General features: G+C 38.9%; 1 protein-coding gene across 6 annotated transcripts in view; it reads right to left on the bottom strand.

Moving 5' to 3' along the window:
- kat6b (K(lysine) acetyltransferase 6B) overlaps positions 1–13,767 on the bottom strand; it is a 43,933-nt gene extending 30,166 nt beyond the window's left edge. For 2 of the 6 annotated variants that reach the window (XM_079855160.1, XM_079855164.1), the window contains exons 1-2: positions 13,548–13,767; positions 9,732–10,597 (exon numbers count right to left, since the gene is read on the bottom strand). In XM_079855160.1, coding sequence (XP_079711286.1) covers positions 9,732–10,352 — 621 coding nt within the window. In that variant the 5' untranslated portion in view covers positions 10,353–10,597; positions 13,548–13,767. Of the gene's footprint in view, positions 1–9,731; positions 10,598–11,853; positions 12,015–12,086; positions 12,259–13,547 lie in introns of those variants that run through there. The other 4 variants (XM_079855165.1, XM_079855161.1, XM_079855163.1 and 1 more) reach the window with 4 other exon arrangements.
- Positions 13,768–17,246: the final 3,479 nt, after the last annotated feature.

The raw sequence follows: 17,246 nt of genomic DNA, 5'->3' as shown, positions 1-17,246 counted from the left end.
CCTCAAAAAACTCTGCATTACTCGATAAATTCGATCCAAGGGTAGATCAAACAATATTATGTGCCTACACAACCAGTTAAATTTTTAGCAGTCACAAATGCAACCAAAATATGTAACATGAATATCTCTCTAAATAGTTGCACATCTTGTATCCCAATTGGGACATCCACAACAAAAAAATACACTTTAGTTTTTTAAATAAAGAAAAATGAATAATAGGAAAAAAAGTTTACAGGGTTATTGATGAAAGTTTATGATATGACAACAGTCAAGAAGTCTTTCAGGCTTCTGAGCTAAAATGTGCTATGTGTAAAATCTACAGCTAGGTCACTTCAACCCGCGGCAATAGTGTTGTCGAACCCTGACAGGTGAGTTTAAACGAGAATGCACGCGTTGGCGCTGGTAATGCAATGACGTACATTGCGTGAAGATGTCAAAATAAAGGCGTCTCTTGAAAAACATTGTATACATTTTTTACACGTTGCATCGATACGTTGTATCGTTAGTCATTTGTTCGATGTATCTTTCATAGCGATGTATTGTTCCACACCATTGTTCAGGTACAACAAAGTAAAACTGAAAGGTTTACAAGACCACCCCTGGCATCACTCCTCTACAGTCCCAACCGGACTGTTTGATTAATTTTAAGTTGTAGCCTACTTTTGGTTAAAAACTAAACTAAACTTTCATGGCAATATTCTGAGGTTTTTTATGGAGACTAAAGTAAAATGCACTGCTAAGACCAAAATATCAATGATCATTTCTAGAAAGTGAGCAAATTGCATCAGCCACAGCTGGTAAACAGTGGTCTAGTACTGATTCAACACCATTACTGATGAACAGATGTAATCAGCAAAGCTTTAACAGACCTTCATTGAATTAGGCTACTATCTTTTAAACTAAGCAAGAGTTTCAAGAACGTCAAAAAGAGAGGCCAGCCATGAGATCTAATACACCTTCAACGCAAAATTTAATCCTGCCAGCTAATGGGACAAAAGAAAGCTGGATTTGGCCCTCTCTTTTCTCATAATTTAACCCCTCACAGAATATGATAAAGAGGCCTGGAGCAGCTGCAGACTGACCAGTCCCCAAGCACACAATTAACAACAAAAGAGCTCTTTTAATGCATTGAGCTAATCAGCAGCCAGCCCACCACTGCAGTCCCCCTGAACCATCTGCAAGACGGCAGACCGTCTCCGTGATTGTGAAAAAAAGGCTGGCACCATACTATCATGTCCTAGGGTCAATGAAGCACATTGCTTAGCAACAGTCAGGCCCCCGTGCATGGAAACCAAAAGCTTTTGCTTTCAAAGAGCAACTCAATACAAAGTGGACAAGGGAATGTACTCCAAGATTTGATTACCAAATGGCCTCCGATTGTTCACTGACCACTGTAGGAAAAGAGCATTAAGAGCCACCAAGTATGGACCTTAAGTGACCAGCAAGTGATTGACAATCTTCACATTTTTATTGGTCTATAGACTATTGCTTCATTGTGTCTTACTATGTGTGACATGAAAGAAAGACTTATAATCAACTATACGTAGCCCAAATGGAAAGAAAAATTATGTAGGCTATATGAAGTTTGGAAAAGACAATGTGCAATGTCATGACTGATGTAGGAATAATCTAAAAAGTATTATATTATGGTTGAAGCTTTAAACAAATATATCAAAGAAAAGGAACAGACAAAGTCCCAGTTGAAAACAATAACCATAACGCAGGACACCAGAAGGGGTTTTAAAACTTCAGAGAGTGGAGTTCACAACAGGGCTCAACACTTGCCTAGAACAACGTAGGCATCTCCATCATTAAGCTTTCAAAGTAAACTCAACATAAAATCAAAATAAACCCATTTACTTCATTACTACACGATAATGGTCTTATTGAATGATTCATCAGTGCGCATGGTTCCAATTCTGTGTTAAAAAAAAATTTCAGCACTTGCTAACATCACAAATCTCTCTTACTTCAATCAACCACTCTCCTCCAACCAGCTCCATTCAGCCACATAACAGCCACTTTTCACAAATCCAACCAACTTCTAAACGATCAAATTAAGTCACCTTCTACATTTTCACTCATTAAATACACTGGAAATGTTTTACATTACAAAAGTACAATAGGTTGCAAATGCTGTTTCATGCTGACTTAAGATTTTGAAATATGGAAATAGCACCAGTAAAAAAATCATTGTAGAAAGGTCCTATAGATTATGAAGCTGTAGGACAACATTCAAGCACAGTAACTTGCAAAAGGTCCCTCAATCAAATAACACACAGCTACTCCAACATCTGCAGCATATCATGCCCTCATTTAGAGAACTATCTTGGAGCAAACCAAAGATGATTTAGGAATAAAAACATGGTCTTCTCATTTTTCACAGAACATTTCAATCACACAATGTTAAAATCAAACCCAAGTTCACTCATGGGGATGACAAAGCGGTTTGGGGGGAATGGTGAAGAAACCCTTTACCAAAACAATGAGTTGCGCTATGGTTTTGAGATATTTCAACAATTTAGGACAACAAAGCCACTTTTGTATAGTTAAAGGACAAGTTCGGTATTTTACACTTAAAGCCCTGTTTACAGATCGTTTCTGATGAAATAGAACGGTTAAGATTAAAATTTGGACACATGCTGCTGTCCCGAGAATTTTAGGTTTCTTTCGCTTTCCCCCCCACCAGTAGACTGGGTGTATAGGTGCACTGGAACAATACTTCATAAAACGCATTCAACTTTCGTTTACAAAGACGTGAAACTCACCGAGTGGTCAGGGGTGTTCACTGATATGCTCACACAAAAATCGCTGCAAAAGATGCTTTCCAACAGGTTTTATCGTAGTTTTTGTCCAACTCCATTGACTTGTATTGAACAACTGGGCTGGAGTGTCTATTATTCAAGCTCTCAACGGAAGAATCTACGGGTGTGAGACGTTTGGAAAAATAGATCCACAGTTTTACAACGAATGGTAAAACACCTGTTGGAAAGCATCTTTTGCAGCGATTTTTGTGTGAGCACATCAGTGAACACCCCTGACCACTCGGTGAGTTTCAGGTCTTTGTAAACGAAAGTTTAATGCGTTTTATGAAGTATTGTTCCAGTGCACCTATACACCCATTCTAGAGGTTTTGGGGAAAGCGAAAGAAACCTAAAATTCTCGGGACAGCAGCATGTGTCCAAATTTTAATCTTAACCGTTCTATTTCATCAGAAACGATCTGTAAACAGGGCTTTAAGTGTAAAATACCGAACTTACCCTTTAAGCCCTGAAAAGCTACAAACAAGTGACTTCCTACAGTTCCTAGATGATACAACCTCTGAATGATGTTGGTGGCTCTGGTAAGATAGTTCATGTCAACGTATGAGTATTTTTGGAAGGAGTATTTCTGTTCCTGACACTTGTTGTGTACACTAGGCATTTGAAACCCTGCTTAAAGGGACACTTCACCCATTTGCATTAAGCTTTGCATTGTTAGAAACCCAGTCATACTATTGAATGGTCGTGCAACACTCTCTCATTTTCCCCTGAGACGGGAGAAATCCGTTATTTACCTCTTACACTTCCTCCTACAATGACGCAAAAATCGTCATTTTGCGTCATTGTAGGAGGAAGTGTAAGAGGGGGGGATTTCTGTTGAGACTACAAGCACTCGTTCCTCATCTTTCCCAGGGGGCGGGACCCGCTCACGCTACAGACCTATTACAGATCAGTGGGCAGGGTTCCAGACTGCGACCAAAATGGTCGCATATGCGACCATTTTTTGAGAATGTGCGAGTTAAAATTTGATGTGGTCGCATTTGTGCGAGTGCATGGTCATGTACTACTCAGTTAAATTCACGCATGAATTTTCCTGCATTGAACTTGTTTTAGCGCCCGCCAAAGTCTTAGTTGATCGGTGAGTAATGTAGATGAACTGCTGTGACAGCCGGGCGCATGTTTAACTGAAAGAACGAGCAGAGAGAGAGAGACCCGGTCACGCGCGCGCACTCTCTCTCTCTCTTCGGAGCCAGGCGAAAGTCTAAACAAGACTTCACCGTCTCCAAATCATAGACTAAAAAAATAAGCTCCAATCTAAGCGCTATCTTGCTCTCTCTCCCGCGCGCATATTAATCAAAATAAATCGACACGGTGGTAAAAGGTCGGAAGAGTTTCCGTGGAGCATTCAGAGATTTTTTTTTTCCCCTGAATTACCGCTGGGTGTGAATTGTGCTAAATAAGTTGCCTTATCTTCTCTGAAAAGCGTTCCGGACATTCAGCTGACATAAAACAACACTTTAATTAAACGAAAAAACTATCCAGTGATGAAATGTTTTCTGTGTTGACACAAACCTTGGATGTACATGTCCTTACTGCTGGGATAATCACACAACGCGCATGACACGTCCAATTCGCGAACTAATGACTCATTTGAACCGATTCATTTTAATGAATGGTTAAAACCATAGATATTATATGATGTCTATGGTTAAACAACTGATCTTTCCAACACTGAACTCAGGAGACGTCTGAATCGGTGTATAACTAATCAGTAACACTTTACAATAAGGTTCTATTTATTACATAAATTACATAAAAAGTACAGTTTGCTTACTCAAGCTTAAGCTTTAAAATAAATGAAACCACTTGTTTTTTTTTAAAAGCATATGACTACATTTTTCCACACAGTGCTATCAAGAATCGATAAGAGAATCGTTAAAGAATCGGATCGATAAGCAGAATCGTCAGTGGCATTATTATTGATAAAATCTTATCAATTCCCATCCCTATGTGAAGACAGTAAAATTATAATCAAACATTAAAGAACATATACGTTTTTTTATTAGTTCTTTTTAGAGTTAAAAGATTAAAAAAATGTGCTAACATGAGGTCTTGTGTCACTGTCAGTCTTATTACATCAGTGCAAAACTAGGGTATGCAGATTAAGACCACTACTCATCAGCATGCATTGATTAATCCCATGGCATGTAGCAAAAAAAAAAAAGAAAAAAAGGTGCGACCAAATCATATGCTGGTGCGACCAACTGAGAAAGTTGGTAGCACCGGTGCAACCAGTGGAAAAGTTAGTCTGGAGCCCTGGTGGGTGGGACTTTACTCTCTGAAACTGAAAGCAATATCCTCCATCTTGTTTGAAGCTAAGCTAACAGGCGCTGTGGAGACAGATGTAAAGTTATGACAATAGCGGAGGAGAGTGCTCAATATGATATAGACTAGAGGAAGAGGATTTCGGAAGTCTGATGCTTGAATCAGGTGTTTGTGGCTACCTTTACAAGCCGCATTATAGCGAAGAGCAGCCGAGGCAGAAGACCTGCCTGCCGCGGACGAGGAGCCCGGACTGGCTCGAGTTAGGGCGGACTGGTGGCGCCGGTGATCTCACTATGCAACTACGAACCGCTACGAACACAGAGATAGAGTACGTCTGTGGCAAAGAATGTCAACGATGACAATTTCTCCTGGACGAAATCTCTGAATCAGACGAGGACACGGACGTTTGTGTTGTGAACTAGTTTCCTAGTTTCGCACCGCATATGTTCTGACTGAACATCCAGGTACCATGCAATAATTCACCTTTTCGAAAGAAATACAAACGAGGAGTAATGCACTAATGAGTTCGCCAACTAACTAGACATTTTGTGTGAATGTGAAATTAATTTCAAGCTCTGGTGGTAGCTAGCCTTGTAGACGGAAGAGTGATTTCTCTTATAGGCAGATATGCGCTTTCTGGATTAGTGGGAGTGGCTTGCGGAGCTGTGCAATGTGGTGCATTGTGGGAGTTGTTGTCTTTCATACAAATGCGTCCTGAAGTTATTTTTTGTCTTTTCTCAGTCACAAAGGCACCAAATTCAAAATTTATTTTACATTTCGACTACATATATGACCCACTTTAAATAAAAAACAATGTTCAAATGGGTGAAATGCCCCTTTAAGTCTCTATGGCCCCGTTTACACGTACATGGTTATTTTGAAAAACTGAGACATTTCCCTTCGTTTGTGCCCCAGAATTCGCCTCTGAAAACGATTCTTTCTAAAAAGATTTTGGAAAACTTTGTGCATGTAAACTAGAGATGCACCGATTGATCGGCTGGTGACCGGAATTGGCCGATTTTCACGTGATCGGCCATGACCGGCGACCGGCCGGTCAGTCTGACATATGCCGATTTTATGCCGGTCAAATGCACTCGGGCGCCGCATGATTAACCTTTTGAGCGGTACCGTCTCATATATGGTATTTTTATTTATGTGCTCCTGCCCTGAGTAATGTTACGGTGCCACATTTAGGATGTTCAGTGATGTCGCATAACTGCCAGATTCAAACTGTGCTCTCGCGCGTTGGTTGGCGCTGAGCCAGAGTCGTACGCGTTCAGCGCTGTCATATATCACAACTAAGCAGTGTTTTCAACCTCATTATGTTTATTTTAGGTTTCAGATATTTAAATACACATAAGCACGAGTAAAACAATACATTTGGAGTTTGTAAAATACACACTGATGTCTGTGGAAGCAGCAATAACAATCTATTCAAATATAATTTGCCGACATGTGTTATTCATATCAGACAAACATAGTGAAAGTAACTTAACTATAAAGTTTACTCTATTCTTCTCAGTTCACCGGCCACTTTCTTGCATTTATTTCGGGAGAAACTGATGAATTCACGTGCTGTAAATCCGACTGACAGGACAACATTGCGGTGCCCATCTCATGTTATAGATCAAGATTATTTATAAAGGTTTTTAAACGACCAAACACACTCACTTACACGTATTTGAGAATCGGAATAACAGATAGGCTGATTGATGACATGGTAAGCAAGTTTGTGAATATTTTGAATAAAAAAGGAAAAGCGGAATAAAAGCGACACATCTGTCATACAGTATTATTGTGGCTGCGGGGTGTATCGCGTGACGCGTCGCTATGGAAACATTAAAGGGAACGTTCGCCTCGAATGAAAAAACTCACTCTGGGGGTGGGGGTGTCATTTAGAATATTTTAAACTTACGCGTGAAAGGGTTAAAGAAAAGATCGAAAATAAATATTTGTGTGTGCTGTAAAGTGGTTAGAATTTTTTTTAATCGGAATCGGCTAAAATCGGTATCGGCAGGTCAAACTCAATGAAAAATCGGAATCGGCCTAGAAAATTGTAATCGGAGCATCTCTAATGTAAACTGAGAAAATCTGAGTTTTAGGCAGTCGACGTCACAGTATGCAACATAACTTGCACATGCGTCAAAAGTGCGACCTATGTTTACATTGTCATTTGGCTATGGTGATCATGGATGCATTCAGAGTAGCAGTCGCATTTAAGTTGGTGCAAACCCTTTTCGTCTGTTTGCATTTGCAAATACAGCCGCTCTATTATGTGTAATTCGTAGCTGTTGTTGCTATTTTCGGGATTCTGATTGGCTAACGTGGGCTTGAGCTTCTTGTTACACTGCCACCTATAGGTTTGGCATGCTCTTGATGGCATGAGGTTTGTGTAAACTTTAAACTTTTAACACTTTTCTGAAAACTGACAGGTGTGCACGATGTTATTTTTGAAAACAGAGAGGGTGAAATGTCCGTTTATGAAAATAGCCGGCAACGTGTAAACGTAGCCTAAGCGCCATCTTAACTTGTTTGGCTTCACACTGTCAAATGCTAATATTATGAGCCACACAACACACAGTTCTCTCTTCATTAGCCACCATTGTACTGGTGAATCTGAGGGTGAGATGTGCCTCATCATATTGTCGTCTTGAGGCTGTCTACACTGGACGCGACAAAGCGAACGTTCCAAATTTATTTATCCTTTGCGGCAGAAGTTGTGCTAGCACTTGGAGTATGGCAGAAATAGAACGGACATCAGTTTACTGACAAGTAGCCACATAGCCTAATAAGCGGGATAATTTCATAGTATCATCTTGTATCACCCTGAAGAGGTTTCATTTGCATAATCGACTGACTGTACACTGTCCCTTAAGCCTTGCCATGCCCCCCAGTTTGGGAACCACTGCTAAAATAAATCTGTCTGAACTTTCATTTTGGGAGAACTATAAACAATACTTACTCACTTACTCATTTATGAAACAAACGTTCAACCGTTTCCACACAAAACTTGGCATTTATCAATATGGACGTGAGCGGTAGCTACGATCAAATCTCAAGTCAGGATTCAGCTTGTATACGAAAGTTTTAAGTTAGCGTGAACTTGCGTGCAGCAAAGTAAATCTGGTGGAGAATTGTAATGAGAGCATTTTGATAATTTCAATTATTTTCCTGACCGAGTCTGACAACCGAAGCTTATTAAATCATTAACTGTTAAACGACTAGAATAGATTGTCAAATAGAAATTAAATTAGAATAGATGCGTGTCTGGGTCCCATTACAAATACCAATGTTTTTTTACATGCGCAAAAAGCAGCATAGATGAGGATTCACATTTCGTCACATCGCGCACCTGCATCGCTTCTGTGAGTGCAGAAAAACAGAAACTGAACTATACAAAAAGGAATAAAACAGGCCTAAATAGGTCTACTACACAAATATTTATTTAACTTAGCAGATTAACAAAAGACAAAAAAAACTGTGCAACAAGTAGTGTAAGCTACGCTCGTATTTTTGACACTCTAATGCATTGTAGGCTATTCTTTAATTTATTAAATCCAACTGATTACACGCACACACACAACATTTCAGTTCTATCATTGCTAATAAGACATTTCAGCCATTAATTATCAAACTAAAATGCAGTCAACCAAACATAAGTTACACTTCTCCATTTAAATGGTCCGCTGTAAAATCAGTGCCCAGCGCCCAAACAAATTTTTGTGCATGTGAACAATGATGTTTTACATGGATATTGGATTTTTGCTGAATGAGAGTGGCGAGCCCAATGCCATTTCAGTTTCGCTTTAAATAAATTAATTTTGGCTTGATGTCTGTTGTTTATAAAGAATGCCACTATAGCCTAATTTCTGTTTTATTTTATAGTTTAATATATAATCTTAAACTATAAAATAAAACAATATATAGCTATTTATTTTTCATTCTTGTTCTGTTTTGAATAATTTTATATTTAAAGGATTTAGGCTAAATATAGGCCTAGTGAGGAGTGAGGGGAACTAAAAGAGCCTAGGCTAGTGTTTATAATGTTTGAAAATGTTTTGTGTATTTAATATACACATAAATTAATGTAATTGTTTGCAATTATGAGGTTAAAGGGTGTTTTTGGAGTAAAATCAATTTCTCTTTCATGAGATTACTTCCTCTTCTTGGCTGGGTTAAGTCCATGTTATAAACTCTAGGGGCAAGGCTTTGAAAGCGTGAATTTTTAGGGCCGTAATATTTAAATGTAGATTGTTTTCAGCCGCCAAATTGATCAATGTACGATCATTGTCAAGATGGGATAGGTGGCATACGAATGTTTCATGTATCACACATGAACCCTGTTGTAAGATGACTTCTTTTTTCTTTAGAGTAATAATTGAGGCCCACTGTCACGATCAACGATGCATGTTGTATTGATATTACATTGTAACACCCCTAGCCACAAATCTGCTTTGTACTGAATGAAGAGGTTCCCAAAAAAAGAAAGAAAACAAGTTCCCATGGTTGTTCATATTAATGGGTAAAAGTTGTTTTTAAAGAAGTTGTGCGACTTTACACTTGCAGAAACTATAAAACAAACAACAACACACATTCACAGCTTTTTAGCAGAGCCCATATAGATACAAAAAGTTCTGGACGTACCTGGTCTCTCTCATGAGGGAGTAGTGTCACAGGTGGGAGGTCGACAGCAAAGAACCCTAAACTCCTGAAGCAAGCTTTTCCTCCCAGTCCACCACTGTTCATCCTGTAGAGCGGACCATCCTTGAGCAGCCGCCCGTTGTTAACCGCCCGCTTAGCAGCTAGCCTCAGCCTCTGCTGAAACCTGGGGTTTGCCACAACATTCACCAAGTCACCCTGGCTTCTAAGGAATCTCTCAATGTTCCTTAGAGATGAGCCAGCCGGGACGCCCAGACCTTCGATAGCCCTCCTAAGGATTTTATTCCAATCCACATGACGCAGATCTCCTGCAGGTATCACAGATCCAACCGAAACCGAGCCAGAGCCTCCCAGCTTGAAGGCCGCAATCCTTCCCGGGTTATCCGGGTCTTTGTACGAAGCGCACCCTTTGCTGGTAACCTTAAGGATGGATCCATCCTTCACAGCGAGCTCCAGCTGCTGGAGTACAACACCCTTGTCTAGTCCGTGTGAGGTTGAGACGGCATGGCAAATCCGCTCCTCAGAAGGCCGCTGCTTCTGCCTTTTGATCTTCTGAATAGCCTCAAGAATCCACTCTGTGTACAGGGGATTGGCCAGTTTCACCATGGTGAAATAAGTTGTTTCATTAAGGTGTGATCCATGAATACATTCCTTTATTTTAAGAGCGAACCATATGCATCAACAAACAAAAACCAGCCATTAGTACATGCCGGACAGGATATGGGATTGACGTAACTCCTCAAAAATGAGACTGGCTCATTTCTTTTCCCTTTTGTCAAAAATAAAAAAATCCCTTGTCGTTGTAAAATCCACAGTCAGAAGACTAGCTGAAAAATCCTTTTGAGTTACACCTGTGGGTGTGAAGAGAAGAAAAACAGAAAATCCATGTTACTTTGCAAAGAAACAAACTCTCTCCGGAACCACTCCAGAACTAGTTACATGGGAATGGCAAACTTGACCTGGAGGGTTAGGCTAACCAACACTCCTGCTCCTTAAAAAACACATATGGATTCTTACATCTCAAAGTGAAAAACAATGACAGTTTTCAAAGCACATTCAACTATAACCTCAAAACACCTGACACTAATTTGATAAAAAAAAATACAACAACAAATTATTGTTAAAGTAATTCAAATTAGTTTGGCAGTATAGACAAATTTGACACTTTAGATGCACACAAAGGTAAAATCAACAGTCCAAAACCAGACCAGTACAACCATGAGATTAAAAATGAACATGTTAAATCACATTTTGATAAAATGTGAGCCACTTTATTAGAATGTTATAACTGGTACTCAAAATCTGCCTACACACACACACACACCTGAAAGCAGCAGCACATGTCTAGGACGCCCATATACAGTCTAGGGAGGCAGCTCAATCGTTCTTCACTACAAAACACTGACAACTCAATTTTTGCACTATACTTTTTGTATATAATATCTGTACATTCAGCTACAGGCTACAATTACAGTATGCCATGGATAATATAACATTTTATTAAGCTCATTGATTGTGTAAAAACCCAAACAGCATTAGCAGAGGAAGAACAGTGCTGCGAGCAGCCAGCAGGTGAAGAATTCCTCCGCTCGCCAGCAGCGGCCGTGTAAACTCAACCACAACTTATCTGCCATAATATTGTTATATAAAAAGCCTCGCACACATACTGAGGGAAACACTTGAATCATTCCTCTGAGACATTAGATCCGGTCTAAACAGATCCAAGAAAAGCTACAGTAAATAATTGAACGACGCAACTCAGTTAGCCAGCAAAACAACCAAATAACTCGAGTTTAACTGGGGAGGCATGACAGCACACACAGTGTTAGTGGATCATATAAAAATAGAACAACCGATGGTATAACAAAGTATTATTGACCAACTGACACTCACTCGTTTTTGGTGTTAAACTCAAACTTAAAAGCACAAAATACAGCGTTGTTTAAGACTTGACACTTATTTAATCTGTTTTGTAATCTCATCCACACTCTTCCAGCTTTGGTCACAAACTACGACTTAGCCATGACATTTCACATTAAGAGTCTAGCAACATCCTCTCAAATTCTGACAGCTAAAAGAAAACACAGTGTCACAAACACATACTGACATTCGTACTTCAGCTCGAGTCCTCTGATTAAAGCCGAGATAGTGAGCTAAAGTCATGCGAATCTCAGAAGCATTCGGCTTCTTATCTCCAGCATCGGCTTTCTAAACAGCCCCGGAGCTCAAGTCTAGCACGCTAAGCTAAAGCTGGCTAAATTAGGTTATGCTTTATGACTACTTCCGACAGATGACCATCTATAATTTATGATGACAAAGTCAACGCGTCAATTAACCTACGGTCTCGCAAACCTTGTTTTCTGGACGCTTTAATACGGTGGACAGGTCAGGTGACTTCGCCGCTATGCCCGGTCGCGTTACTAAACAGACGCCATTTTGTTACAATGTTGTAGTTTACATGAATCCGACATGACACTGATTACAACCCAATGGAGTCTCATTAAACCTTACCTTCACAAAGACTGTCCCGCCCAAGAAACTTTAATATTGGTTAGAAAGGGCAAATACTTATCCCTGGTTTGATAATCAAAGTGTCAATCACAAGGAAACGGTTCGGCCTCTCGAGGAATCAGTTGGCTTCATAATCTGTCAATAATCACTTGACCCGCCTCTTAAAGGGATAGTTCACCACAACTAAACATTCGGTCATCATTTACTCACTCGCATGTTTTTTTCCAAGCCAGTATGACTTTCTTTCTTCCGTGGAGCATAAAAGGAGATATTAGCCAAAATGTGAGAAAATGATAGTCTCGGTCATTATTAACTTTAAATGTTTTTTTGTTTGTTTGTTTTTAACATGCAAGTGAGTAATAACTGATGGCCGTCATTCTACACATCTCATTTCAGTCGTACGGGACTATTACAACACGAGTGCTTGTAGATGATGACAGTATTTTCATTTTTTAGGTAAAACTATCCCTTTAATGTGACAACTGATCTTTAGTCCGTAACGTTACTGCTTATGGAAATGCGATTCTTGCTATTCAGTCAGAATGAGACGAACAGGGACCAGGGATAGCGGGAATATTTTATCATCATGTAATCTAATGAGTTTAAAACTACTTGATGGCTCTTTAATGTAAGATCACCCGAAACTCGGTCTAGCTGCTACACCTTTAAGAAGGCTCCCCCTTATGAGCATCGCACTACACTGCAATATGAGCAGATCGACCTAGTCACACTTTTTGGAGAATAATGTAATGGTGAATAATTAGTCCAAGTTATCCTTGGCATTCCCAGTACTGTGTGCACTGTAATATAATATAATATTTAGTTTGCACTTTACAAAAGACATGGAAGGCCATGAACTATCGAGCGCGCGTACATCCTCACGAAGGTAGCTTGCACACAAATAGGCAACATTTATAAATCCTGCGAATGTCTGGCGATGATGGCAAATCATTCCCGTTATTCTAAAACACTAAAAAAGATGCAAAGACGACTGTTGGTCGTTTACTCGCTAATGTCTAAAGCATGCAAAATGCACTCATATTTCAAGATCAAGCAACAGAGAACAGATAGCATCTGGAAAATTCCATTTATGCGGGTCAAGCCGTAGCTTGCGATAGTTGCGCGGTTCGTGTAACCCAATAACCTTAATAGCCCGAATTAATTTCTCCGCTCGCGTCAAGTTACATCACTCAACTTAAACTTGAACGATTAAAACATGCCACCGATAACAAGCCACTCAAGACACCGCCGAGATAAATGCCCGACAACGCTGGCAAAGCGAACATTTACCTTTAAGTTCCTCGCGCGATCTCTCCACACTCCTCGTTTAAGCAATAAAAACACGCTTATTTGCGAAGCTGATGATATATGCACAAAGTAGCCTGATAAATCCAAAGGGGTCCTGTTTGATTCGGAAGATGAACGCACGCGTAGGCAGAGGGAACCTGATAACAACTAATTGAAAGGTTAATCTACATAGGAGTCTGTGACAAAGTAGTACCCTCCCCTTTCGGCACTCCATCAGCCACAGAGGAGGACTAACTCGCTGTAACCGCTATGTGACATCACATCGCTCATTGGGAAACAATGTACATTGTTTCAGACTACATGGCATGGGTGGGAAAAGAGGAGACATAATGTGCCGTCTTTGAAGAGGAAAAGGAAACTTTTAATATCACTTACTGGGATTTGAATGTATGCATACAAAATCGTTTCCATATCACCGTGTGCAATTATGCTAGATTTGGTAAATGCTCAAACTAAATGGCACGGGTGAGGAAAAAAAAAAACTAAAACAAACAAACAAGATACTAATGTGCCATGTTTTTGAAGAGGAAGATGAAACGTTTAATATCACCCATACAACACGACACAGATCAATATCATATTAATACACGCATATATGCATAATTATAAAAACGTTTCACACTGTTTAATTATATACGACTTTATAATTGCTCAGAAGGTGTTGCGCATTTAATTGATGTTTGTTTGCAATGCCAGCATCACATAAATACAGGGAAATTTGCTTCACCACAACATAATAGGAGTAAATCTAAACCATTTCCTTTCTGTAACAAAATTTGCAACAAAACCCCACGAGAGTTTACAAATGCACCTGAAAGCCTGTGGGTTTGCCCTGCGGATGAAAATTTGGTGTAGCGTAGGGCAATCTGAACCATGGACATGTTACTTTTTACTGTGCCTGAAAGGAAAACAAATTGCACACTAAATAAAACTTGAGCCCTGCAGGATATGGTTACAGTTTGGCAAAAGTCTACATATTGCCTTCCAGCAAAGCCTGATCAAGGTGATCTGACACCAAAGGGTTGTCTTTTTTTTCTTCTTTTTTTTTTGGAAACCTGATTTACACAACAGCATGAGCTTCTTACAGCAGCTGGTCTGGGTGTGACATACCAACACTATATATTGTAATAATACAAGTACACTGCCTTTTTTTGTTTTATTTGACCTGTTGCAGCACTGTTATTAAAGTCACAGCTAGCCATTATTCGTTTTTCTTAAACATTATACCCATCAAAGGTGATAATCAGCATTATTTTTAGATTTTTTGTGTGTGTAGCTATCACAAGTCAGTGTTACTTATTTGTATGCCAAAAGGGAAGGTACATTTGTTTACGGTGTGCAGATTCGTTGGAATTATTCATGTTTGCATATTTCAACCACTGGCACATTCATATTCACATGCAGACAGAGGCAGGATAAGTGCTCAGCACAAGGGTATAACAGCAGTAGGGTAAATAGATTAGATCAAACTGATGACCTTCCAGATACTGGTTTTACTTTTCTAACTACACTGAATGTTCCAACTAAGCAAACACAATCATTTTCCTAGATTGCTACAGTATCTAGATGGTTTTCTTCTGTTAAATAATATAAATATAACAATATTTGCTATTACAGTGGACCAAACCAAACCAAATAGCTTTAAGCATATTAAGCATCAATCATTATGAAATGAATAAACTTTAAATGAGGTCACAGTTGCTGGTCTTGTTCATCGTGTTAAATAAACTGTGCCTGTTGCTTTCCAATTGAAATGATACAATTTGACCATTTTGACCAGATAACAGACCTATAGCAAGTCGTATATTGAAAACAATTTTGGTTACACTTTATTTTAAGGTGTCATTGTTACAGTGTAATTATATATTTAAGTACTCAGTAATATTAAGCAACTACACGTACTTACTATTGGGTTAGGGTAGGATTAGGATTTGGTTGAGGGTTAGTTGCATGTAATTATGCATAATTTACTGTTATTACTATGGTAAGTACATGTAACATATGTAACAAGGACACGGTAAATAAAGTGTTACCCAATTTGCTACAGTGCGCTTATTGTGTAGATACATCTATTTGCATTGTACTTGTATATTATATGTTTCTGTCATGGGATCATTTTATGGATTTAGTTTTAATAATTATTTTTATTTTGATTAAATTTATGAATTTAACAGCTTGTAAACATACTTTACCACTAGAAAAATTTAAATAACTAATTAAACAAAAGTATTATGAAATTATTTAAGATATTTCTCCTTATATAGAAACTTTTTGGTATAAATGTTTTTTTATTTTTTTATCTCTATATAGAACCCAACGGAAACTTTTTTTTTTCTGAGTGTAATTAATTTCTGTATATACATCGATTATTACACTGTTGACTCTACATCTTCCTCGCGAGTCACATTTATTTATATAGCACTTTATACAATTCAACCCTAGGGTTAGGTACTGATTCCACAAAACCTGTCACTAACCATAACCATATCTCAATAGCAGCAAAAGTATATGCAATGCAACATGAACATAAGTACATGTACCTAACAATTATTTGTATTATAAGTATAGCAAGTACAATTTCTAGATCAGAAACATAACTAAAAGTTCTCTCAACTGCCATAATGTCATCTACAGTATACCTACTAACTGAAATTTTGTCCAACAGCAAGACACCTGTGAATCAAATTACTTTTTATAAACCTCAAAGGCAACTTTCGCAGGTCTTAAAAACACCCAGCATCATTGTAAAACACACAGCGGGAGGATTAGAGAAGTGGAGAAAAAAAAAAAAAACACACACACCCACAAGCGTGACTGTGTGTGAGCTGAAAATGTGAAAGTGCTCAAGGACTTTGTCCTTTGCTGTCATTAAGGATTGCGCATGGACTCACGGGTTGTTTAAAACCATGTGCTCGGTGATGCCAGGGTCCAAAACCGTGTTTGTCAGTGACAGAACCTGAATCCGCTATGATTGCGGTCACACACGGGGACAAAGGGGCAGCTGTACCTTGAGTCTAATGATGCTCACAAATAGCTCCTCCTCATCCCATATCACAGAGATGAACCTTGCAGACCTGCCACTGTCATCAAGGGGACAGGAAGAAGCTGCAGGCTCTCTAACCATCCAATAGAACACAGAGGTGAGATGCTGAGAGAGTAAAATAGGCCAAAAGTTGAGTCCTGTGCTGAATTAGGAACCGGATACTAGCATACTACTCTTACTATTCCAGCCATAGAAAGAGGTTCTCTGTTGAGCCAAAAACACAGATTATTCACAATACAATCATATTTCAAGCAACAAAACATCTAGTCTACATGACTAATTATAAGGTTAGGAAAAGAATAAAAGTGACAGCAGTAAAAGAGCCTCTTATTTTTATTTGGCAGAGGTTGTGCTCACAAAACAACAGATTTCTTTGTATATGACACATTTGAGTGTGCTTTTCACAATTACATTTGGTTTACAACAGCAGGACTAGCCAACACAATTCCTCTGAGACAAAATAAGCTTTTGATTTCAATAAAGTTCAAATGATTCGTCTGGGTTTTATAATGTATATTTGAAATATCTGCTTCGGTTGTTACAGCAGTATGGTATTACCATGTCACCAAGGTAATTTTGTTAGTAAAAACCACATCTGAAAAGATGCTGGTTATGATCACCTCTCTAAACTTCATCAC

Source organism: Squalius cephalus (genome assembly GCF_949319135.1).
Source record: "Squalius cephalus genome assembly, chromosome: 21".
Classification (NCBI taxonomy): Eukaryota; Metazoa; Chordata; class Actinopteri; order Cypriniformes; family Leuciscidae; genus Squalius; species Squalius cephalus.
The sequence above is the reverse complement of the archived record's forward strand: the minus strand, read 5'-3'. Positions and strand labels throughout refer to the sequence as shown.